This window comes from Drosophila pseudoobscura, chromosome X, assembly GCF_009870125.1.
Source record: "Drosophila pseudoobscura strain MV-25-SWS-2005 chromosome X, UCI_Dpse_MV25, whole genome shotgun sequence".
Taxonomy (NCBI): Eukaryota; Metazoa; Arthropoda; class Insecta; order Diptera; family Drosophilidae; genus Drosophila; species Drosophila pseudoobscura.
Genome location: NC_046683.1, coordinates 51919178 through 51944037, shown reverse-complemented (window position 1 = coordinate 51944037; position 24860 = coordinate 51919178). Strand labels below are relative to the sequence as shown.

At 41.4% G+C, this 24860-nt stretch overlaps 3 protein-coding genes across 5 annotated transcripts; 2 read left to right on the top strand and 1 right to left on the bottom strand.

Moving 5' to 3' along the window:
• Positions 1-73: 73 nt before the first annotated feature.
• On the bottom strand, positions 74-4763 carry Mip (Myoinhibiting peptide precursor). Its single transcript, XM_001353768.4, has 2 exons — positions 4430-4763; positions 74-1197 (listed from the first exon to the last, which is right to left on the bottom strand). Exon 2 carries the CDS (start codon positions 1190-1192, stop codon positions 557-559), a length of 636 nt encoding a protein of 211 aa, XP_001353804.3. The 5' UTR covers positions 1193-1197; positions 4430-4763; the 3' UTR covers positions 74-556.
• Positions 4764-10852: 6089 nt separating this feature from the next.
• LOC6900699 (uncharacterized) lies at positions 10853-15905 on the top strand. Of its 3 annotated transcripts, none has more exons than XM_015187691.2 (7): positions 10853-11067; positions 11124-11544; positions 11603-11853; positions 11907-12500; positions 12561-13392; positions 13447-14066; positions 14125-14292. In XM_015187691.2, the coding sequence occupies exons 1-7, from the start codon at positions 10981-10983 to the stop codon at positions 14158-14160; spliced, it is 2841 nt and encodes a 946-aa protein (XP_015043177.2). In that variant the 5' UTR covers positions 10853-10980; the 3' UTR covers positions 14161-14292. The 3 variants fall into 3 exon arrangements, with proteins under 3 accessions (XP_015043177.2, XP_015043178.2, XP_002135063.2); XM_015187692.2 differs by having other exon boundaries at positions 10854-11067; positions 14136-15905; XM_002135027.3 differs by having other exon boundaries at positions 10854-11067; positions 13447-15905.
• Positions 15906-20906: 5001 nt separating this feature from the next.
• On the top strand, positions 20907-23275 carry tap (Basic helix-loop-helix neural transcription factor tap). The gene has a single exon (XM_001353767.4). It carries the CDS (start codon positions 21212-21214, stop codon positions 22448-22450), a length of 1239 nt encoding a protein of 412 aa, XP_001353803.2. The 5' UTR covers positions 20907-21211; the 3' UTR covers positions 22451-23275.
• Positions 23276-24860: the final 1585 nt, after the last annotated feature.

Below are 24860 nucleotides of genomic sequence, written 5' to 3'. Positions count from 1 at the left end.
CCCCCACATGGAGCCCAAAGAAACATCTAAAATTATATCAAGTTTTTGTTTTAACGTATTTGCATTTCATATTTATAATTGCCATTTGGTATATCTCTTTGTATTTATGTATTGTATATTTAAATATAAATATATGCACAATTCATTAACTAAGTTAACGTCACTAAATAAAAGCGATATTCTTTTGATATATTCCTTTGTTCTGGTATACTGAGAGATGCTAGGTGCTAAAAAAAAAGTTTAAGATAGTACTGTACTCGTATAGTGGATATAATGGCTATAATAATACTGGATTCATCCAGAATACATTCTGAATATGTCTACGTATTGTGTATCTGGCGCTGGCTTTCATACATTTTCGGAATTGACTTTTGTTTCCCCGTTCCCGATGGTGCCTGGGAGCAGGTCTCTAGGACAGCTTCCACAATGCTTAGGCTGGAAATGGAACGGAACATCTATGGGGGAACACACATACACATATTATTATTGGTTAGATACAGTTGGGTAATGGTAATGCCTGGTTAGTGTTGGGGTAGTTTAACGTTTGTACTGGTGTTTAGTTGAGGGCCATGGAGCGCTTGCCCCAGCCACCATGCAGCTTCTGCCACTGATCGCGCTTGCCCCACATACCCTTCAGGTTGTTCCAAGTGGGCTCGCGCTTGCCCCATGCGCCCCTGAATTTGTTCCAGCCTTGAGCCTGACGGCGCTTGCCCCAGGCCACATTCATGCTCTTCCAGGCCCGCTTCTCCATGTTGCCGGCCGCCTCCGGGTCCTCAACCATATCCTCGCCTGATTGCTGCTGTTGCAGCGTCTGTGGCTGCATGTCCTGGTTGCTGGCCAGCCGCTCGAAGGTGTCCCAGTCGATGGTATTGGTCCCATCTGTGATCACCAAGGGCACAAAGTGTCCAGTCATGTAGATGTTGTCGTCTCCACCGAACGATGCCTCCGACCCATCAGGCCCGTCCCTGCTCCGTTTGCCCCAAGAGCTCTGCAGCGACTGCCAGGCCCGCTTGTTGTTACTGTACAATTCGCTGTCGCTCATTTGATCCACCACCTGCTCGGAGAGGCCACTCGGTTCGTTGCTGGCGGTGCTAGCGATGCTACCGGTGGCCAGGCTGCTGCAGGCACTGCACAGAAGCAACACTACCACCAGCAATATGCGATTCTGGGTCTTTGTCTTCGTGTGGGCCATGCTCACTGTGAAAATATGAAAAAAGCGAAATGGAAATGTACATGTAAATGAAGCTGAGACTGAGACTGAGCCTGAGTCTCCACTGAGGCCTCGAGGCTCAACCGCAGCGCCTCGAGGTATGCTCAATTAAGTCAAAGCCTACGCCACTCGACTGCTCCCTGGGGGTCCACGGGGGTCCTGGGGAGCGTTTTGTTTCTTCCCACCCCCGTTCAATGGCAATCATTTCCGCCCACGCTTAAAAATTACTCCAACAAGAGGGTTCCGTACAAGGGGGGGGGGGGGGGGGGGGAACAAGCATAACGATTTAGCTAAATAACCTCTCTAATTGAAAGCGGTTGGGGTGGGAGCTTCCAGTAGGAATCCCCGCCCAGCTGGATGTCGGAGGTCATGTCATGCCGCCTGTCGACCGCTGCGTTAAAAGGCAACAGCGCATAACAGTTACAATTTATGGCCTATTAATGTCCTTCTCCTGAGGTAGCAACCAGCGGGAGGCCGCATGGAGGGAGTTCGGAATGTTTGCTGGCAACAGGAGGCACGAAGCAGAAGGCGAGGCCAACGCAGCGGAATGATTGGGGATACGCGTATATCTCTGCCTATTGGCGGTAATCCTACGCACTTCTCAGCTCTGCTCTCCACTGGACTCCATGCCATTGCTGATTTGCCGTCGAATGAAAGGGAGTTAGGAGCTTGAGATAGAAAAGGAAGAGGCCGGCGAAAGGCCATTTCAAGTCGATAATGATGCTTTAAAAAGTTAATATGCTTTCTTATAGTCAAGATTATGGGTTTGTTTGACCAGCGGCTTAAGTGCCTTGCGATTGCACTTGCGGTCGCTCCAAAGACTAGACAAAAGGCAGCTAAAAGCAGAATGGAGGCAGGAAGTGGGTTGATATTTGTTTGCACTTCCTGCCAAAGTAGTTTCACCCATGCGCTCGCATATGCTGCACAACCATATTTATTAGCATACATGTCAGTATACAGAATATACTTAAAAGCTATCAAATCCCTATCCTGCTTATATAAACATGGATAAAAAACAGCAAGAAGTACTGTCATGAACATATCTTTGCCGAAATACCGTCGATAGAAATGTGTTGCCTATATTCCTGCAGAAGTTCGAATCATCATATAAATTTCCTACCCCTATCTTTATATAATGCCCCATTTGGAGTAATCCTCCTGGCTGAACCGTATTGAGGCGCCAACCTGGAAAGTCATCTCCATCGAATGAAGTCTTCAAAGCCCGCCACAATCACGGCGCGTCAATCAGCATGGCAAGTCCGTCGTATCTTATCTGGGAGGTCGTCTCCTGATTAAATGATGTTGTTTGTTGCCGCTTAGATTGGCTAACTAATTGAGAGGCGTCGCGTCAGCGGAAAGCCAACACGTTTGCCAGCTGGAACTGGCCCCGGACTACTGACTTCTGACTCCTGACTGATGATGGTCCGAGTGTGAACCCATCTCTCGGATCTCTGGCCGCCTTATGCTAGCTTAGATTGGACTTAATTTGTGCGCTTGTCGTTGATTGATTGACGCCGTTCAGATGAAAGTTTTAGCGGCTTTGCACCAAATTATAATATATAGGGCCACCGTGATGATGGAGCACGCATCAAATTTTATGACCACAATCAGTGGGAGTGGGAGGCCAAAAGAGGCCATCCAGGAATCAGCTAGGAACCAAGAAAACTGGCAGAAAACGTGCGCAGGGTCAAGTTGTAATTGAAATTAACTGAAAATATTTATGGCCTTTGCGGCTGACATTCTTCCGAATTTGGTAGTTGACTCCTCGTCTGTGTCCATTATTAATTTGCCTGCCTGCTTGAGAATAATTCATGTGGTGTCAGGGCAACGGCAACCATACCAGCCGCATCCTCTGAAGAGGACACAGACAACACACTCCTGGCCATATCCTTTTGGAGAGGACTCCCCCCAGTTTACTGGGCAAACAAATTGAAACGAAATTTTCGCGCCAAAATTAAACAGCTTGGTGGAAATCGAATTTGCCAGCTCGCCTATTCATTGTGTCTCTTCGATAAATAGCCTCGGCAAATATTTGCCAAAGGATGGCATTTGCCTATAAGTATTTTGTTTAAATAGGTCTCACAGCACCCACGTAGAAGGAACACACCACACCGCCTATTGCCTGTCCTTTAAAAAAAGAGCGTGAATGGAAATCTTCATCCACAATTCCAGGCTGCTTTGGGCTTGGGGGACACAGACATTCCCGAAAATGCGTAAATCAACAGAATATCCGCAAAAGTGCAAATAGAATGCTCGTCTCAAGCAGGCGCTACTTGGGCCAGACCCAGACTCAGACCACTGTCTACCCTCTCGACCCACACTCGATTTTGTTTTAATGCAAAAGAGTTCGTTCTGCATAATTTATTGATATTTATTTATCAAATTTAGGCCGCTAAGCCGACAACGTCTTCAAACAACCCAAGCAGTGCTGAGAAAATTATAATTATTTTAGTTCCGGCCGAACTCTGGGAAATATTGAAAGGCAATAAATGTAGCGCGCTGGAGTTTACTATTTTTTGTCAAAGCTAATAATTTAATAATAAATTTATTCTCAAAAAATTTGTTCGAGATATTACTTGGTAAATAGTTAATAGTCACGTTTGCAGCATAAATTAAATTTGTTTGTTGCCATGTCTAAGAAAGTTGAATAAAGGTGTGTTCCTTCAAAAACGAGAATAGTAAACACGAAGAAAGGGTATCGATATGCTGGATGTCCTCAGAAGAAGAGGGGGCCTTATTTTAGCATTTTTGTACTTTTCAGATAATTTTGCAGGATTGCTGAGATATTAAAATCTACATTATTGCATATTAAAATGGTCAATTTGCTTGGACATATTATTTTCTGATCTTAGGAAATAATCATAAGACTTTTTTTTAAACTTCGACTTGGTTAAATTTATACTTTTAATGAGTAATTATTAAAACAAAGTAATGAGCACAGATGCTAGCCACTTAGTGTCTCTATTCCTTAATTTTTTTTTTAAATATATTTATAAAAATAAAAATCTATATACACCTACGGAATTTGATGAAATACAGTGCAAGCAACATTTTTAAAAAAATCAGAAGTTAATTTTTAATTATATTTCTACCGCAATAACTTTGCTTTTTTAAATTCAATCTCTTTTCCTGGAAGACCTTGGAACCCATCCCAATCTGCCACGATTCGATTATGAACCACTCGCATCGTCATATATTGAATATATCCAAACCACTCACCTGAGTATATTCTTGCACAATTTTCGTTGTTTTAATAATCAAAGAGTGAACGGGTGTTGGGCTTCCGTGGGCTTGTATCTGCGGTCAGGCGACTTTTTCACAATGCGGCTTCTGATTGGATTCCTGATTTTTGTTCTCTGCTTTTATAATAGTTTTTTCCACATGAAATTACTTTTATAAGTGGATTTGTGGGCACACTTGGAACTCAATTAGCGGACAGTTGCACAGCCTGTGCACCGTGCATATGAAGGAGTGACAGAGGACAGTGGTATAGCTGGAGTCCTGTCTATGGGGCTGCGTGTGCGTAAACCTGTTGATCGACTGCTAATGATACGCAGCACGGCGCAGCAGTCGCTTATAAATCAAAACGGAAGCGACTCGCGGCCCGAGCGTGGACCCGGCGATATGGCCGAATCGGACTTCGGGTCCCAACAACAACAAGGGCTGCTCTTCGCTGCGCACGCACACATTCGCATTCACAATGGTTGGTTCCAGGATGTCCGCCTGTCCTCCATTGTAGTCCCACTGCCGCTTGCAACGGAAATAGCCAAAGACGGGGTGCCCCATACACATCTATGTGGCAGTATAAGTAGTGTTGTAGTTCCTTGAGTTGATGGCACACATGCGCGGCCCTACAACTTTTGTTTATTCGTCCCGACCGAACCCAACGCATCGCATCCCCAATCCCCTGGGGAATTGGCCAGACTGTAGCCCGCGGCCAGGACTGGGACTGTGCCTGGACGATGCCTGCGTGGGCCTTGGACTCATTCAAATTCAGGTACATGCTCCATGTTGGGGTCCCGCCTTCAGGCATTTAAAATTAAACACGCTTACAATGAAGTGAAACCACTCAGCGAGCATATTGCATATTGCATTTCTTTCTGTCAGCGGGGGGGTGACGCGGCAATTAACCAAACACAAATACAAATACAATTCTTTCCTGCCGTTCACCTTCGATTCGCACTGCCATCGATGTTGTGGCCCTTGTGGGTGGGCTGCGGCTGCGAACGCTTCACATGTTTCACCTAAGCATTCGAGTAACAACCCTTTTAGTGCTTCATGAATATTTATGACGATATTGCGACGCCTCTTCAGGCACCGAGCACTTCACACACCTTGTATGGGTATTCGAAAATAACAAATTGTAAGAACTCTATAGTCCTCCTATGTTTAGTCGAATTAAAGACACCTCTTAATATTATAAGAAAATAGAAACACCCAAGAGGACTGCAAAAATCAAAGTTTTCTTGAATTACTCATGCATAACCATTTTAACAAACACCCGAAAAAGTCTGAACAAAAACGAGCATGAATAAACTCAACGTGGCCACAAGAAAGGCACAGTTTGAGTAATTTAAAGTCAACAGCGAACATATGTATCCGTCAACGCTAAGCCGTCGGGTGATTTTCAAAAACATATACATATGTTATTTTGTAATCATCAAAAGCCTTTCTCTGCAATACACCCAATTGATTCTGAATGAACAGAATGCATTATATCGAGAATATATTGTATCTCTTCGACTGATGCAGAATGTACTCTATGGGGTCGGAAATGCTTACTGCTGCCTGTTGCATACATCTGCCCGATTACAATATACCCTTGTCCTAAGTAAAAAAAAGGAGTAAAAAAAGGAGCTTCTTCAATTACGAGAGCTGAAGAAGATGTTAACCTTTGCTCCATGGATGTATGGTTGTGCGGACATCAACAGGTTTTCATTTGTGGCCATTTGATGGGTGCCCGTGCCCGTTTGCCCTGCCGGCGATGCCTATAAACGATGATGGGAATATTTATGACACTGCTCTACCGGTGCGTATAATGAATGGGTTATGGGGGGACGCATTGGGACGACCCCCCTTATCCCTTATCCCCAACGATAAGCTACGTAGCTACTAATTGATTTTGCCACTGATAAATCGCTGCGGACTCAGACTCAGGCTATCAATGACAGGTACATGTGTTGCTGGCTCCTCTGGGAGTGCAGTAGCAGCAGCAACGATTGTAAATCATTTCCTGTTTATGTGACTGGCCTAATTGCAGCCATTAGCAGGTGACCTTTATACTGAGCGATCCATTTGGGTACGTCACTGTATGATGCCATATCTTGTTGATCGGATACTGTCAGACTTTAAAGAGGAACCACGAGAATGTGAAATTGCATTGAAGCCCTGCTCTTGCTCTCGCCTTGACCAAGGCACACTCCATACATCCGCACCCCATTCCCGTGGTAATTCCTTTCTATTCAGAATGCCACATTTGTATAGGAATCCCTTGGTGCTTTCATTGTGAAGATGGAGTAGTGGCTGCCGCCCGCTGTGCTGTTGGCAGCTAATAATCATTTGTTTGCACTTTGCATGCGCCAGATGGCAACAAAGGGCAGTCTATAAATTCAATTCTACTATAACTTGGCCACGAGCGTGCGAAGCCATGCATGAAAGTGACCATTGCAAGCCATATTTTTGTATAAGTCATTAAAGAAGTCAATAATACACTTAATTATTCATATCTATAGTACATACATATGTATATATAATTGTACTGCTGGTACTTACAGTGGTGCTCATACACTTAAGCCACAAGAACTACACCAAGAATTTAAGCGAAAATCAAGAAAAGTTTTTATTTACGAATCTACAGGACGTGCCCGCTGTTGAGGGGTGATTTTCCTCCATTCTTCGTGTAAAATTCGGCACAAATCCTTTTAATTGCTGTTTTTTTTTGGGCAACGACTTGGTTTAAATTTTCCAACAAGTTCTCTATACGGTTCAGTTCGGGACTCTGCGGAGGCTATTACAAAACTTTGATTACCTCTTGGTTAAGCCACGACTTGACTATCCTGCAGCAATGTATCGGGTCGTTGTCATGTTAAAATATCCAGGCAAGTGGCAAGTGGGGGCAAGTGGGGACCTAAGTCGATTGCTGTCCATCATGAATGTTATTGTTTGGATCGAAAAATCCAAGTTTAATGTCTTTAGAAGTGTTGGTAAACTATATCTACGATGTCCTCCCAACAAATAATTAACTCTAGAATACACAAAGAAGACCGTTAAACATTGTGGCGCTTCGATTATGGTCTGGGACTGTTTCACCGCATTATTGAAAAATTATTATTATAATTGTTATTCTTGATTTTTATTGAATAACTATTATTATAATTGTTATTCTTGATTTTTTTCGAATAACTATTATTATAATTGTTATTCTTGATTTTTATTGAATAACTATTATTATAATTGTTATTCTTGATTTTTTTCGAATAACTATTATAATAATTGTTATTCTTGATTTTTATTGAATAACTATTATTATAATTGTTATTCTTGATTTTTTTCGAATAACTATTATTATAATTGTTATTCTTGATTTTTATTGAATAACTATTATTATAATTGTTATTCTTGATTTTTTTCGAATAACTATTATAATAATTGTTATTCTTGATTTTTATTGAATAACTATTATTATAATTGTTATTCTTGATTTTTATTGAATAACTATTATAATAATTGTTATTCTTGATTTTTATTGAATAACTATTATTATAATTGTTATTCTTGATTTTTATTGAATAACTATTATTATAATTGTTATTCTTGATTTTTATTGAATAATTGTTATTATAATTGTTATTCTTGATTTTTATTGAATAACTATTATAATAATTGTTATTCTTGATTTTTATTGAATAACTATTATTATAATTGTTATTCTTGATTTTTATTGAATAACTATTATAATAATTGTTATTCTTGATTTTTATTGAATAACTATTATTATAATTGTTATTCTTGATTTTTATCGAATAATTGTTATTATAATTGTTATTCTTGATTTTTATTGAATAACTATTATTATAATTGTTATTCTTGATTTTTATTGAATAACTATTATTATAATTGTTATTCTTGATTTTTTTCGAATAACTATTATAATAATTGTTATTCTTGATTTTTATTGAATAACTATTATTATAATTGTTATTCTTGATTTTTTTCGAATAACTATTATAATAATTGTTATTCTTGATTTTTATTGAATAACTATTATTATAATTGTTATTCTTGATTTTTTTCGAATAACTATTATTATAATTGTTATTCTTGATTTATATTGAATAACTATTATTATAATTGTTATTCTTGATTTTTTCGAATAACTATTATTATAATTGTTATTCTTAATTTTTAATGAATAATTGTTATTATAATTGTTATTCTTGATTTTTATTGAATAACTATTATTATAATTGTTATTCTTAATTTTTATTGAATAACTATTATTATAATTGTTATTCTTGATTTTTTTCGAATAACTATTATTATAATTGTTATTCTTGATTTATATTGAATAACTATTATTATAATTGTTATTCTTGATTTTTTCGAATAACTATTATTATAATTGTTATTCTTGATTTTTATCGAATAATTGTTATTATAATTGTTATTCTTGATTTTTATTGAATAACTATTATTATAATTGTTATTCTTGATTTTTATCGAATAATTGTTATTATAATTGTTATTCTTGATTTTTATTGAATAACTATTATTATAATTGTTATTCTTGATTTTTATTGAATAACTATTATTATAATTGTTATTCTTGATTTTTTTCGAATAACTATTATAATAATTGTTATTCTTGATTTTTATTGAATAACTATTATTATAATTGTTATTCTTGATTTTTTTCGAATAACTATTATTATAATTGTTATTCTTGATTTATATTGAATAACTATTATTATAATTGTTATTCTTGATTTTTTCGAATAACTATTATTATAATTGTTATTCTTAATTTTTAATGAATAATTGTTATTATAATTGTTATTCTTGATTTTTATTGAATAACTATTATTATAATTGTTATTCTTGATTTTTATTGAATAACTATTATTATAATTGTTATTCTTGATTTTTTTCGAATAACTATTATTATAATTGTTATTCTTGATTTTTATTGAATAACTATTATTATAATTGTTATTCTTGATTTTTTTCGAATAGCTATTATTATAATTGTTATTCTTGATTTTTATTGAATAATTGTTATTATAATTGTTATTCTTGATTTTTATTGAATAACTATTATTATAATTGTTATTCTTGATTTTTATTGAATAACTATTATTATAATTGTTATTCTTGATTTTTTTCGAATAACTATTATTATAATTGTTATTCTTGATTTTTTCGAATAACTTTTATTATAATTGTTATTCTTGATTTTTATTGAATAATTGTTATTATAATTGTTATTCTTGATTTTTATTGAATAATTGTTATTATAATTGTTATTCTTGATTTTTATTGAATAACTATTATTATAATTGTTATTCTTGATTTTTTTCGGATAACTATTATTATAATTGTTATTCTTGATTTTTATTGAATAACTATTATTTTAATTGTTATTCTTGATTTTTATTGAATAATTATTATTTTTAATTTGTATTCTATAATTATAATCTTTGTTGAATAATGATTATTTCTGATTTTTATTTGTGATTTTTTTTATGTTTATCATCCCAGGCTCCAATTATTGCAAAAACAATTTTGTCCCTGTTTTAAACCTATTTCAACGATATTTTGCAGGGACCAAGAATAATACTCATATGCATGAAAACAGGATCTTCATATTAAATAAACGAAATAGGGTAAACAAAGGCTATAGCAACATTGGGAATGTTTTTTTTGTTGAACTATTTTGTTTAATCCTTGTTTTATCCAAAATCCATAAAAGCAAGTATTTAGAATAAACATATTAAGTAACAAATTGATTTATCAATCGTGTAAAACAATGTGGGCATGGCTAAATGTTCTACATATGTATGTATATAGCTGGGAATATTCGACAGTAGAAAGAATAACCAAGAATTAGTAGTCATAGCCGGTTGACAACAATGAGTCCCATTCCATGCACACATACCCTGGGCGAAATGGATGTCATAGAATTGAGAAAATGTTTGTCTTCCAAGGCTCAGTAGGTATCAGGATCGACCTAAATATATAAAAGATACTAATAATGTACTTGTATATGTCTAAAGAATATCAATTTGAGAAAAGGTCTTAATAAATTACGTTTGATTTTCATATAAAATCAACGAAATAGGGTGTACAAAGGCCTATACACGCATCATGTCTTCAAATACCAGCAACATTGCGACTGTTTTTTTTAGTGAACTATGTTATTTATGCCTTGTTTTAGCCAAAATACAATAAAAGCAAGGACTAAAAACTAACCAATTGTGTAGCAAATAGATTCATTAATCGGATAAAATTATGTGGGCAGAACTGAGGGTTCTATTTAGCTAGTAATATTCGTCGTAATATCAAAAACGAGAAATTGTATAATAGAACCTGAACTCGTCAGGATATTTACGGTATATTTTGAAAATGAGGCGGTATGTTTCGGTATATTTCTGAGGGTCAGACCGTATATTTTATCGGTAAATCCGCGGTCACACTGCATACGCCCGGCCCGGCTTCCAAAAAAATGCAAAATCCGTCAAACAAGTGAATTTCCGTGATAAAAATATCTAAAAATGGAAGTAATTTTGCCCCTAAAACTGCTTAATGGTCAGAAGTTTCTTGACTGTGCCTCAAAGCTCGATTACGATGAGTTTTCAGCTGTAAGTCTGAGCCGACCCAACCACGCCATCGCCTATTGCTTAACCTTTGTTTACAGAAAATGTTCGTGTTCTGCACTGAAAGCAGCGATGTGGATGTGTTTGAGCTGATGGGGAACCAACGATTGATGCAATTGGTCTACGGCTGGGAGGTTTGTCAGCTACCCAATCCTGATGGCCTGAGAGAGGATTCGTTGCGTCATGTCGTTAAAGTGCTGGCGCACCACTCGCTGCAGTTGTGGTTCAGCCAAGAATGGAGTAGCTGTTCGGAGGGACTAAAACGCATGTTACTTTACTACCTGGGCAAGGCAACGTCATCCTTTGCCCAGATCGAAGGGCTCTCCAAAATCGATTGGCCATATATCCTGAAGCTTCAGGGAAAACCTTGGCGCGTGCCCTATCTGCAGCAGCTGTTTGCCAACCTGAGACAGAACAAGCATCACAACATTGAGCATTCCGTGCTGGCTGCCACACATGAAGGTGAGTGGGGGAATGCTCCATGTAGGAGGTTTACTGAGTGTCTTCCATTTTCCTGAAGATATCACGTTCCTGCAGCAGGAGAATCTGAACATCATACTGCTGCGGCTTATACAACTGTTCAATGCGGGAAACTTTGAGGCAGTGAAGCAACTCTCCCTCAAGGTCCTGGCAGCTTGGCTCAAGTCCAATGCCTATTCAAGCTTTGAATCTTTGGAGCATGAGAAGACGGCCATAACATTGGTGGGACACTTATATCTATTGACTATTTTCGTAATGGACGAAAATAGGGGTTATGTGATCGACAACATGGTAAGCAGAGAAATCTTTCGCATTTATGAATTTATCAATGATATCCTTTACAGATGTTCAATATACGTTTTTATGCTTTGATCATGCAAGAAGCTCCAATTGCAGAGAACATCAACTTTACTCCTGCTCGTCTCATCGCACAGGTGTGTGTACGCCTGCGGTTAAGCAAAAGCGGCTTCTTCGAGCAGATTGTGTTCAAGAAGTTTAAGCTGAATCTGGTCACCTCGTTCGCCGTCATGCTGGAGGCCTACACAAGCTATGTACTGGGTAACCAGTTGCTGGAGCTGATGGCCCTAAACGAACACGATTTCCTCACCCATTTGCCTCACTTTAAGGTCCTTATGTATCGCTATGTGGAGGAGAGGGAGAATAGCGAGACCTTTCTTCTGAACGAGCTGCAAAAGCTGGAGTCTCAGCGGAATAGCCATGCCGAGCCGTACACCGTGAACTTGAATCTTAACTATCAGCAACAGATCTGCAAGGGCAATCGAGCCAGCAACATTGGCAACTACAAGAACTTCGATGATGATGAGAAGCCCTTGGCAGATGTCGACGAGGAGTTGGATCGGCAAATAGACCCCGTCTTTCAAAATGTACCCAACAACGAGGAGGTCTTGGACTTTGTCTACAAATTGTTGGCACAGCGTGTAAGTCATATGAGTCGACTAATGTCATCATAGAATGCTCAAATGTCTATTTTTACACAGGAATTCCGAGGCTGGCAGTTTGCCAAGATTGCTCTGTTGTTGAAGATCATTGGCCAGCAGCTGAATGCCATAGAAATTTGGCGCTATCATCCCGGCCTGACAACGGACTTTATGCTTAACTTAGAGCACAAGCTTTCAAATAACTACGCGGATCTGGCCAAGGTGTTCAGTGATCATGGCTTCATGGAGGCGGAGTTCTGGCTGACAGCTTTCTATCTCCATCCGACAACAAATAACTATAATGAAGTCAAGCGCTGTTCTCGCATCAAAAAGAAGCGCTTCATTGATGATGAGTGGGCCGGAGCCGGAGCGGTAGCCGGGCCTAGGGGCGGCGGCAGTGTACAAACTCCTTTCAGCATCAAATACGAGTTGCTTAGCTCCACAATTGATGTCGATGAAATCGTTACCATAACCAATCACAGTGCCCCTGTGGGAGACTACGAGCCCATCTACAAGGCTTTGCAGGCATTGCGCCTGCCGCGTAGCTTTGTAAAGGACCTTCTGACAGTGATCTTTCAGCCGCGCAACAAACGCTATTCGTGGGCCCTTGATTGGTCCACCTTGCAAGAGCGTTGCAACGCGCTGCTGAAGAGCAAGGATCTGAAGAATAAGTTCGTGGCTCTCAATATGGCCGAGGCTAACGATCGATTGGAGTTTCTTAAAATTGACTATGCCAAGTACAAGGACCGCCCGCAACTGGACTATGGCACCATTGAGGAGGGTTACGAGAATGCGGCAAACCTGGCTGAAGTGAGCGCCGATGAGAAAGAAGAGGAGCCGTGTCCTAAGCAGCCCAAGAAGCGGAAACCACCGCGCAAATTTTGGGATGAAGGTAAGCCAACCCCAATTAGTTGATTCTTATAATTATACATATACCCATATTTAGTGATCTCCGAAGATGAGGAGGAGGAGGCAGCTTCAGACGAGTCGGAGGCCTATTACACAGGCTCGGGCCGAAGAACACGCATTCGAGCTGCTGCTATGGTTGCCAATGCCATGATTTCTGACATGGATCGGAGCATGCGAAGTGGTCGCCGATCGCCCCCCACCATCTGCTCTGCTGTCCATTCCGAACCAGAAGAAGATACTGAGCGCGAGCCTGAGGCTGAACCTATATCTATGGCCGAGTCCGAGCCGCCAAAGTCCCCATCCCCAGAAGTGGCGCCGAATTCGGAGAAGCGGTCATTCGGCGATCTGCTGGATAGCCGAACAAAGTTCAGCAATGAAACAAGCGGCTTCAAGGCCTTTGCCGACATCTGGAGCTTTGAAAAAGAAGAGCTTCAGGATGTAACCAGCGATATCAGTAGCCTGAGAGAATGCAGCTCAGTTCTAAACAAATTTAGGAGCTGGCAAACTCTAAGAGGGACCGCGCCAGCGCACTCTAAAGACGGGATTGCGGTGCCACGAGGGACGCGCGGGCCATCGGAAACTGACAGCGTGGATTCGGAAACTTCAACGATGGCCATGCACGACTCCACCGAGGAGCCCTGCGAAAATTTGTTTGGTGTAAGTAAAGAGTTAACGCCTCCGCCGGCCACATCGTCTGATTTTAATATGGAGACAGGCGTGTTGCAGCCCGATGAAAAAGAGAAGGAGGTGAGCCAGGAGACGGGAACTGGAGTGCAGGAGGGAGACGGAGCGACGACGTCGGCGGCAGATCTCTTACCAGAAACGACTACTCAGGTATATAAAAACAAGCGCTTCAAAACTTCACCAAGCTCCAACACAAGCAGCCACGGAGAAGAATCAACATATCCACCAAATGACGATGACGACCTAACCAAACGCCTTATCCAAGAGTGTCTAACACGCACGGCCGAGGTCCGCTTAAATCTTCTTACTCTCCAGGACTTGAAGCAGATGCGTGAATGCCGAGTTCGGATCAAGCGCACCGACTTTGAATCCTACTTCCAAGAGAGACAGAAACCGCAGAGGAAACGAAGAAAGCCAGGACCAGGCAGTCAAAGCCACAGCTATTCCATCACCACAGACAGCAATGCGTCTACGCCAACATTTGAAATGCAGAAAACCGGGAAAAAACGAGTTAAAAAATTTGTGCATATTACTTCCGACTCGCCGAGACCGTCCTCGTCCGTGATGATGCCCAAAAAGATCTTCAGACACATAACCTCTGATTCCTCAACGGATCTCGAAGAAGTTCATCCGCCAGCCCCTCTCAATCGCAAACAAAGCGGCCGTGGTGGTCATAGGGTCCGAGGTAAAATGAGGGTCAAGGGGCTCCAAGTGCGAATCTGCCGGCAAGTACCTTCAGACAGAGTCTCCTGTTTGCCAGATGTGATTGAGTTGTCCTCGGACTCACACTCCTCGTCCTTGTCATTGCCGCGGACCAGCCAAGCAAGCATCCACTTCTCTCACGTCCTGGAACTGGATCCGCTGTACGAAGAAGAAATCGTTCCATTCTGACGGTGCTGAATGGACGAGTAGCACTTTCCCTGCACTGGCCTAAGGCGCCGCTCTACGTGTTCGGAACGAATGCCAGCGAGGGGTTGCACATCGGGAACACCCTGAAAAATTGAATTTGTTTCGCTTGTTAGAATTTCATTGGCCTGGGGCACATTTCGTATGGGCTCTGCCCCGAATTGAGCCTGGATTTGACAAAATTATGTATGTGTTCATCTGTTTGTCCAAATCGCAGGCATTGTGTTTCGGCATCTATTTGCACTGTGACGAAGACGCCTGCAGGCTCGTAAAAAACCTCTCCTTTTCGACCAAAGCAGCCGAAACAGCAACGTGCTCTCAACATCCGTTCTCTTAATAAAAATCGTAATTGATATGCATTGTGGTTTTCTAAAAAAGCGAATTAGCCACACGCGTCGGAGGAACACTTGAGCTGGTCAGGCATATCAACAACACTAGGGGAAAAGGAGTCTGGGACACGCGTTAAATGTGTTAAATTGGGTGGCAATATATTCTCAGTTAGGGATATTTGCTGGAACTACATGCAACTCGGAAAGTTTGTCTTATTCAAATAAACCGGGTAAGGTATCTAAACCTATTGAAAGTAGCTATTAACTAGTGGATCGAAAAATCATTATTAGGCTTAAAGAAATATAAATAGTTAGGATTGAGATTATCGCTTCATGTAAAATACAAAGACTTACAAATATTTTCAATATATTTGGATAGTTGGAAAAATTCAACTCAGAGGATTCTTGGGTTTATTTTGAAGTAAGAAGAATTAAGGAAAGATTATCTGTTAGTTAGCCCACAATGTAGCATACATGGATAGATTTAAGTTTTTTCTGTGTTTGCCATATGAATATGATATGTACGTATTTATTTATTAAATATTTTAAGAACAACTTTAACATAACAACATTAAAATAGTGGTTTATGTCAGCGGTAACTGTGCAGTACGTCTGCCTGTGTTATGTGTGTCTTGAAATCGGGAGATACACTCAACGTTTAAAAGAAATACTGGCTACGCTGATTGCCTATTGCGCACTGGTTATTGCCGCCCTGTCCTCGTTGTCCGTCCTGCAGTTGTCGGGTCAGCTGCTGTGTAGGACCACCGTATTGCCTGTGCAGTTGTGGTAGCTGCTGCTTCGGTCCGCCCAAGTCTTCCCCCGCCTGATATAGTTTATTTTGACTGTTCTGTGTCGGCCATTCTCCCTGCTCCTGTTTCTGCTCCTTTCAGCCCGAGGCGGTGGAGGTGAGTGACTGCGTATGGGCAGGACCCCAGTGGCTTGTATTGTATTTTTTCTGAGGAATTTTTTCTAGCTATAGATTCGTGAGTGGATGAGTTTAAGGTAAGTGTTTGATACAAGGACATGCGCTCCAAAAATCTAAAAAAAAAAAAATATACTCTCAATGGATCGCTTTTTCTCCAGAAGTACTAATAGAAACTATTTGGCGGACAGACACTGTAATTTCGTAATTGTATTTCAAAGCTTAATTTTTACCTAAATTAATTAAAAGAAAAAAATATATCGCCGATTCACTTACTATTTTCTTGATCCATTTACTCAAAGTGGGTGTAGAAGGAAGCGTTTTCGACCCCATAAAGTATATATATTCTTTATCAGCATCAATAGCCGAGTCGATTGAGCCATGTCTTTCTGTCTATATTTATTCTCATTGGGCATTATTCTCATATACGGCAAACTTTGTTCTGCCATTCAAATTGTCAATATTGATGCAATTGAGTATGCGTAATTAGTCAATTAGTTCCAAGCGAAAACTCATCCAAGTACTCGTGATTCCTCTAGTTTGAAACCGGTTTTCCTTCGGCTTTCAAGCCACTTGTTGGTAACTCCCGCTCTGCCAATTTCTGCGTTAATTGTTCGAGTTGTAAGACTAAATTTAACCATTGTTCAATCCCACCTCTGTCGCCAGTTGTAACGTTTTCGCTACGCTTAATTTCGGATGGAAAAGGCATGTGTGATTTTATGAATTTCAATGATTCATTGTGATCATTCAATAGGTCGGGTCATCCAGCTCGCCGAGTATGCGCCTGGTTTTTGGCGATTTGAGGTTATTGTAGCGTGATTAGCGAGGCCGCGTTCGTGGTCTACACGATTGATGCCCTCACCGCCCATAAAGTACACTGTAGTACACTTGTTCTTTGATTTGAAATGTTGAATTGAATTGTTGACCATTTGCCGTATTGGGAACTATTTCTGGTGCTCCGAATGAGTACCTTTGGAAGCATGAATTGAATGTACGATGGACTTCAGGAACAGCGTTGAAACTGGATTCATGCCGATGAGCGAGCTCTTCAATGGTTCTGGCAGTGCCTTAATTTCAGGTAGTTCCACTCTTCCTGAAGCGCAACATACCATCTGACTCATGTTTAAATTTAGGCGCTTGCCAATATAGACATAGCACCAATCAGCATTTTCGGATGAGGGGAATATTCAATATTTGGCTCGTAATCGAATGCGAGACGAAGAAACGAAGCGGATGTAAATGCTCGATATTTTTGTTTGCGTTGTCTGGGTGTGAGCAAGCTGAAATTCTTCCTATTGGCCAAAGAAATGTGTTTTCGTCTCTCCTTTTCGACCCACGCTCAGCAGCCGGAACAGCAACATGCGCCGTCCTCTCAATTAATAGAGTAATTGATATGCATTGTGGTTTTCGAAAAAAGCGAATTAGCCACACGCGTCGGAGGAGCACTTGAGCTGGTCAGGCATATCAACAACACTAGGGGAAAAGGAGTCTGGGACACGTGGCGGCTCGTGTTAAATTGGGTGGCAATATATTCTCAGTTAGGGATGTTTTCTGGAACTACATGCAGCTCGAACCGCATGTCTTTGTCAAATGAGCCTGGTAAAGAGTGTAAACCTATTGAAAGTAGCTATTAACTAGTGGAGCGAAAAAGAATTATTAGGCTTAAAGAAATATAAATAGTTTAAATAAATAGGAATCGTTTGAAAAGTACTTTCTTAATGAATGAAAGATACGAGAATCTTTGATATTGTGGATGCCACAGATCTTCGTGCTTTGTGGGGGCGGAAGGGAGTGGGGCGAACTTTAAAAAAACATTTGCAACAGTGACATATTACAGAAGTCTGAATACAAAATGTCGTTGCTCTAGCTTTTATTGCCTTTGAGCACTAGGCGCTCATAGAGACGGACAGACGGACGGACGGACAGACAGACATGGCTCAATCGACTCGGCTATTGATGCTGATCAAGAATATATATGGGGTGTTATTTATTGGGTTGGAAACGCTTCATTCTGGACGTTGCACACATCCATTTTCACCAAAAATCTAATATACCCCTATACTAATTTTGAGTATCGGGTATAAAATAGAAACCAGCAATCCTGAGGAGTGAAGAAATACTGGAAGCTGTCGAACTTACATTCAGTAACTGGCCATCCACGAAGCAACACAGTTCTAGCGGCAATTAAAAGTCATTCACTTACGACCCAACATGCAAGCAGAGTAGGTTTGGAAACCGTAAATTATGATCCCGAGATACTTATAACTTTTTGAAGGTCGTCATGTTAATTTTCTCCTTTAGTTGTGTAAGAGTGTAAGTGTAAGTCAGGGTACGACCGTGGGGATAAGTCACTTGGATATCAGCTTTGTCTTCGTTCGAAAAAATGTTGAATTTTTGGTGAAATATTGTTTGGTAAAATATTACTTACCATCACTTTCGCAACTTGGAACTTGCAAATTAGCTACTCCACCATGTAGTAGGAGGGGCAACTATCGCACGCTGCAAATGTACCGCCCAAATGTTTAACTCTGTACAGCACAATCGTATGACGATAGAACTTCTGTGGAAGTTTCTGCTTCTGTACGCCCCAGCCTTCCCCGGCCTGATATCGTTTGTTCTGGACTGTGTCCGCCATTCTCCCTGCTCCTGATCCTGCATCTGACAGCCCGAGGCGGTGGGACCTATGGACGGCATTGCGTATGGGCAGCACCCCAGTGACTTGTGTTGTATTTTTTTGAGGAACGTGTCCCCCTCCGCAGAAAAGACCCAGCAGCTATAGATTCGTGAGTGGGAGAGTTTAGGGTAAATGTTCAATACAAGGACCTGTGCAAGAAAAAACTAGAAAAATAAATACCCTCAATATATCGCGATTCATCAAGAAAGAGTATTATTATTATTACACGTTCGGGCACGGTTATTTTGTAATTGAATTTTAAAGTTTCATTTTAAACCATATCAAATGGAAACAAAGTATCAATAGGTACATCGCAAAGTGAAACAACGTACAGCAAGGTACGGAACTATCTTTAACTTAACTTTTGGTTGATGATATTGTGGGGGCTTAACGGGATGTGGCTTCCCGACTTCTTACTTCCCGGCTATTGGTTTTCGGCTTAAGTGCTGATCGGAATAAATTTATTTTATTTCATTATTCCTATTTGTGCTAACAATTTATTTTTCACTATATTTCACTCACTATTTTCTTTATCCATTTTCATTTATTCATTTTAGGGATTAAGATATATTTCGACCAACTATTTCCAATGAATGAAAAGTGTTATTAGATTTATTCCCGACAAATGTTTCGAATGACTGAAATATTTATTTCCTTGTGGCTGATACTAAACATTATACTCTAAATAGGTTTGAGGTATAAAACGGTGCAGAGTGATCATTCTGGTAGTCTGTTAGTAAATGATTAACTTTCATCTAGGTTATTAAAGCGTATTCTTGATCTTAACACCAAATGGACTCGAAATTTTAGTCAACTTAAGTATTAGCCATCCAACCAAACTTTTGATACAAATCAGGACAGAAGCCGTGGAGGCATATATGTAGCTCAATTAGCACCCTTGACACTCTAGAGTCTTCCTCACTTATGCCAGCAATTTGCGATAATTTGCGCATATCATAACAGATCCGCACGTGGCACCCGTCCCCGTCGGCCACTTGGGATCTCTGAAATCGCGGCCCGCAGACGCCTCCACTTAGATGTCTTTTACCACATAGATATCTATGGCACACTCTGCCACTTGAGCAGCCGGTAAGACCACGGCACGTGGCCAGGCTTTTGCTTCGGCCGAGGTAAGAGTAGGAGTGAGAGTGGGAGTTCACATGTTGCGTTTTCGGAAGTGTCGGAGTTGTCCTGGCCACGTGGCTCTAATTCGTTTAGCGACAGGCGTAAGCCCTAAGTGATTACTGCGGTTTACCCGACAAAAGCAAAAGAGTTGCGGGTAATTGAAACATTTTGAATGGCAATCGCATTAAGCGCACTCAAGTTCAATGTTATGATAGTATAAAATGCAATTGTTTCTTAAATGCGAAATTTACATACCCTACAAAGTTAAGGAAATGGCATCAGAAGAGTAAATCTGCAGAAGATTCCGGATGAAAGTTGAACAGTTCAAAGGGAACTATAACTTTATTAATAATCCGGGAAAATTAGCTAAAGTGAGTGTCTTTTTGAATGTCTCCTTGATCTTAAAGAAATGTGTTATCTGTAAGAAAAATCGGAATAAAAACCAATTTCAAAGACTTATTTCTTTACGAAATATTTAGCTTGATTTAAGTCTCCTTTCCATGATATGAAAGTCAGAACACCCCTTTTACTAGAGAGTATGCAGCCACCAGCAAATAATGCTTTGAACTTTGATGATGCCGTTGGCGTCACCACTGATCCTCGCCAGCTCTGACATCCTTCCTATTGGCTTAGACCGCAGCGCTAGCCAGCAAAGCGTAAAAAATGCTCGTATTTTAACTGGCAGCGATACCAGCTATAACGAATCTCATCTGAGAGTGTGTCCGTGTACGGACACGTACATCGTACATCTATGCCAGTGTATGTGTGCGAGCGGGCAAAAGCAACCCCCTGGCGACAATCACGGCGCGCATATCTTTTGGGATTTATGTGTGCCATGGCGCCGCCACGACCGACGACAATGCGCCGAGGGTTGTTGCCGCCGCCTAGACCCAAATCAGCGGGCTTACCGCTTCCAACGCGGGCATTAATGGCTGGCCCCGGTGCATAAAACCGGTGCGCACTCCTTGCCAGCTTTTAGTTGGTGCGGGCACGCGAAACACTGAGAAACACCCAGCGACACTGTCCTCTCTGAAAGTGAAAAACGGAAATCATAAATCGGAATTGGGAGGCGTGAAATGCGCGTAGCGACTGTTGGATAGAGCATAAACACAGATACAGATCAAGGATATAGTTTATACAGAACGGAAATCGAGAACAGATCATGGCTGCTTGTTATAATGCCTACAGTGCTCCCTCTCAATCCTTCGAGTTCGACGAGGACGATGACGATGCATCTTTCGACAGCGGCTACGAAAAGAGCTTCGAGACGGAGGCCCAGGTCAGCTCCCGGAGGCGTTTGGATTTCGATGAGACGTACAACAGTGCAGCGGCCGGGCCGGCGGCGCCTTTGGCCTATGCCGGCACCTGGGACACAGCCCCGATCAACTCACCGCCGGCAGGATTTGTGGGCCTGCTGGACACGAGCAGCAACCACAGCACGCGCAGCGGCCGCACCCTGGTGGAGCACCTGAACAGCCGTGCCACTGGCGGAGGCTTCGAGCCGCAACTGACCAGCACACCAATGAAGTCGCCGGAAGATCCGGATGCACCGCGGCCCAAGCGAAAATATGCCGTCGGCAAGAACCGCGTCACCCGTTCGCGCAGCCCCACACAGGTGGTGCGCATCAAGAAGTTCCGTCGAATGAAGGCCAACGACCGGGAGCGCAACCGGATGCACAGCCTAAACGATGCGCTGGAGAAGCTGCGGGTGACGCTGCCCTCGCTGCCCGAGGAGACAAAGCTCACGAAGATCGAGATACTTCGGTTCGCCCACAACTACATATTTGCTCTGGAGCAGGTGCTGGAGAGCGGGAACACCGTCAACCTGGACCTAGAGAAGCTGCAGAACTTCACATTGAGCGGAGAGCGCATTACGAAGGAGCTTTTCGACGCCCTCTTCGTGAACCCGCAGCCATTCCCCATGTTTGGTTGCGGTCGGATGTTTCCTTACGGCCAGACGCAGCAGCCTCCTCTTTCCCAGCATTCTGAAGCACATTCAGATCCTCTTCCCCATCCTCATCACCATCAGCCGCAGATGGTTCCATTTCAGCCGGGAATGGATTACCCTTCAGCAGCTCCTCATCCTCATCCCCAACATCCAACTGGCTTCGACTTCGGCAGCAGCATGCGGTATTATCAGCATCATCCACAGCAGGAGCCGAACCCGCAGCAGACGCCACCCGCTGGCCAGTTCTCGCAGGAGAAATATGATCTGTTCCGAGGAAGCTTCGAGGCAGCTGCCAATCTACCGTCTTCAGCAACGGAACCAGCAATGCACCAGCAGAGCAGCTTCTACACGCAGACGCCGCCCTGGAAGGAGTACCCAGAGGAGCAGCCCAATCACCATCCACAGCTCCATCCATATCCACACAGCTATAAGCAATTTGCCCCCCAGGTATAGCACAGTCCTGGGGGTATATTTTGCGTTTAAAAGCGTTCAGAGCGTGATAGATTGAGACAAAGATTGTGAAGATTTGCAGGAAACTGATCCATGGAAATGCGCAATAGATGATCTCGTGACTGACTTTGGGTAAACAAAAGGCAAAAAGTTACTGGCGAGAATCCTCTAAGTATTTGCCTGTATCACTTTCCGAGAAGCTCCAACAATCAGTTGATATTTGTAATAGGTGAACCACTAAATTGAATGCAAGGATATGGCTTTATTCGATTTGGAATCTTCCAAGACCCACTAGAACTTTAGCTGATGCTTGCACTCAATTTAGAGTAATTTAGAGGCGGATCCGCAACAGAAGAATCAATGTTCATATAAGAAACACTATCCATAGTTAAGCTCATTCAACAAACCATTTCATTACAAACTTCGAATCTTTATTGGTTTCTTTGTTGTAGATCCCAGGGGAATATTTTAGCAAAGAATGCTTAAAAGGACAAGCATTCCTTTCCTTAAAATATTCCATATCCTATTAACTATTTAGTACAAGTCGGTTGTCCATAGAACGAATATGTACCTTTGCCATCGTAGACATAAGCGTAATCTAAGGTACCACCACAATCACCAAAAATTTACCATGTATTAGGTATCACCAGGAAACTGTACAATCGATAGACTATTTAGATTACACCAGATGCTGTATCAGTTATTGCAATGCAAAGAAAGCGAGCTAGTCAGGACTACAAATTTATCGTGATAAGATTGAATTTCGATGTAAAGCCATAAAGAACTATTTACTATTTTTTTTCTAATAAAGTTGATGATCAAAACGAACCAGAAAATTTCAATCCAGATCGCAATCAGGATCTAAGAACTCCAGGAAAAGTCAAAAATAGTAGCCAAATCAAACAACCCCGAGAACGGGAGAGGCAGAGAGTCTCTGTATGTGTGCGGATTTGAGATTCCAAACAAAAGACTTAAATTCAAATAAATATTGTATATTGCAGTGCACATAAAATGAATGGTTTTCTGTGTGTGTGCATTGCAGCTTGTTTTTACGAGTATTGTAGGGGGCATTTTTGCGCCCTTACGATTCGACATGGGGTGAGTTCAAGTAGAAACTCGACTGAGGTCGAACAATGGAAGATTGCCCCGTCACCTGCCACAGAATTACAAAACGAATGTACCAACAGCAGCAGCAGTAACAGCAGCAGCAGAGTCATAGGCAGGGGTAGAGTCAGGACCGGCAGTCCTGAAACATGAGCCTGTAGTGGACCTGCATGAATGCCACTCAAATTATTTAGTTGAATGAACCGGCAAGAGTCGAGATACAGGAGAGGAGAACGGGAACTGACTGGCATTTTCCGTTACGAGGCAAGGGTGAACAGGATCCCAAAGATTCCGAAATGGTGGAGAGGAATTCGGTTTCTCAAACTTGTGATTATTTTAACTACTAAGCCGGATCGGACTCGGCGTTTGTCATTTGTGCAGCTTTGTTGGAGGTGTCCGGATTTATCTTTACAATAATCATTATTATGGCTCGACATGGGCTCCGTTCCTCTGTTCTTCTGTTCCGTGCCAGAGCTCGTAACAAAGGCGCAAATACGCAGCGGGTGAGCCAGCTAAGCTGCATTCAATTTCCAGAACTGTCACCGAAGGGATGCGGCTGGGACTGAGGCTGAGTCTACATCTGGGTACGGGCGGGCATCATTAGCGATACGGGGTAGCTATATCTAGATAGCTATCGGCGGATCAATGACGGCATCTTCCCCTGTTCTATGCTAATGCACTGCCGGAGCTGCAAAAACAATTTGGCGATGGCCATAAGGCGATAAGCAAACCAAAATGGAAACAAATTGCCATGGACATGCTAAAAGGAGCAAACACAATAGAATCTTCGAATGCGTCAAGTGCTGGTCCACAGGGTGCGGTTCATGTGCGGTTCCATGGAAGTGCACAAAAGATACATAGATGATGGATAATTTACCCGAGGGCTCGATCTTCAGATATCTAAAAGAAATTCCAAATGGTGCTGAGTTCTATAATACTTTTGAATCATGTTTCTCCATTAAAATGATAGAAGTTTCACACAGTAGATGCGCAAGAAAATTAAATTTAATATACTTTCTGCATAAAAAACTGTATGTAGAAAAAGGTTCACCAACTGTACAAAAAGAATCTGGTTGAATTTATAGGTTTAACCTTTCTGCTCGCTTTGTCAGGCATGAAATAGGCACAGACCATATATCACGACTTTGCAGAGCAGGACAGGACCTTCTGCAATTTGTCTATTCCCATTTCGCAGATCGAATTTTATTTGGCGAATTGATTGTTTTACGCCTTTTTAGCAAGAAGTTGACACAGATTCTGGATAACCCCTTTGCCTTTGCCTTTCGCACGTGCAAAACTCTGCCTCCAA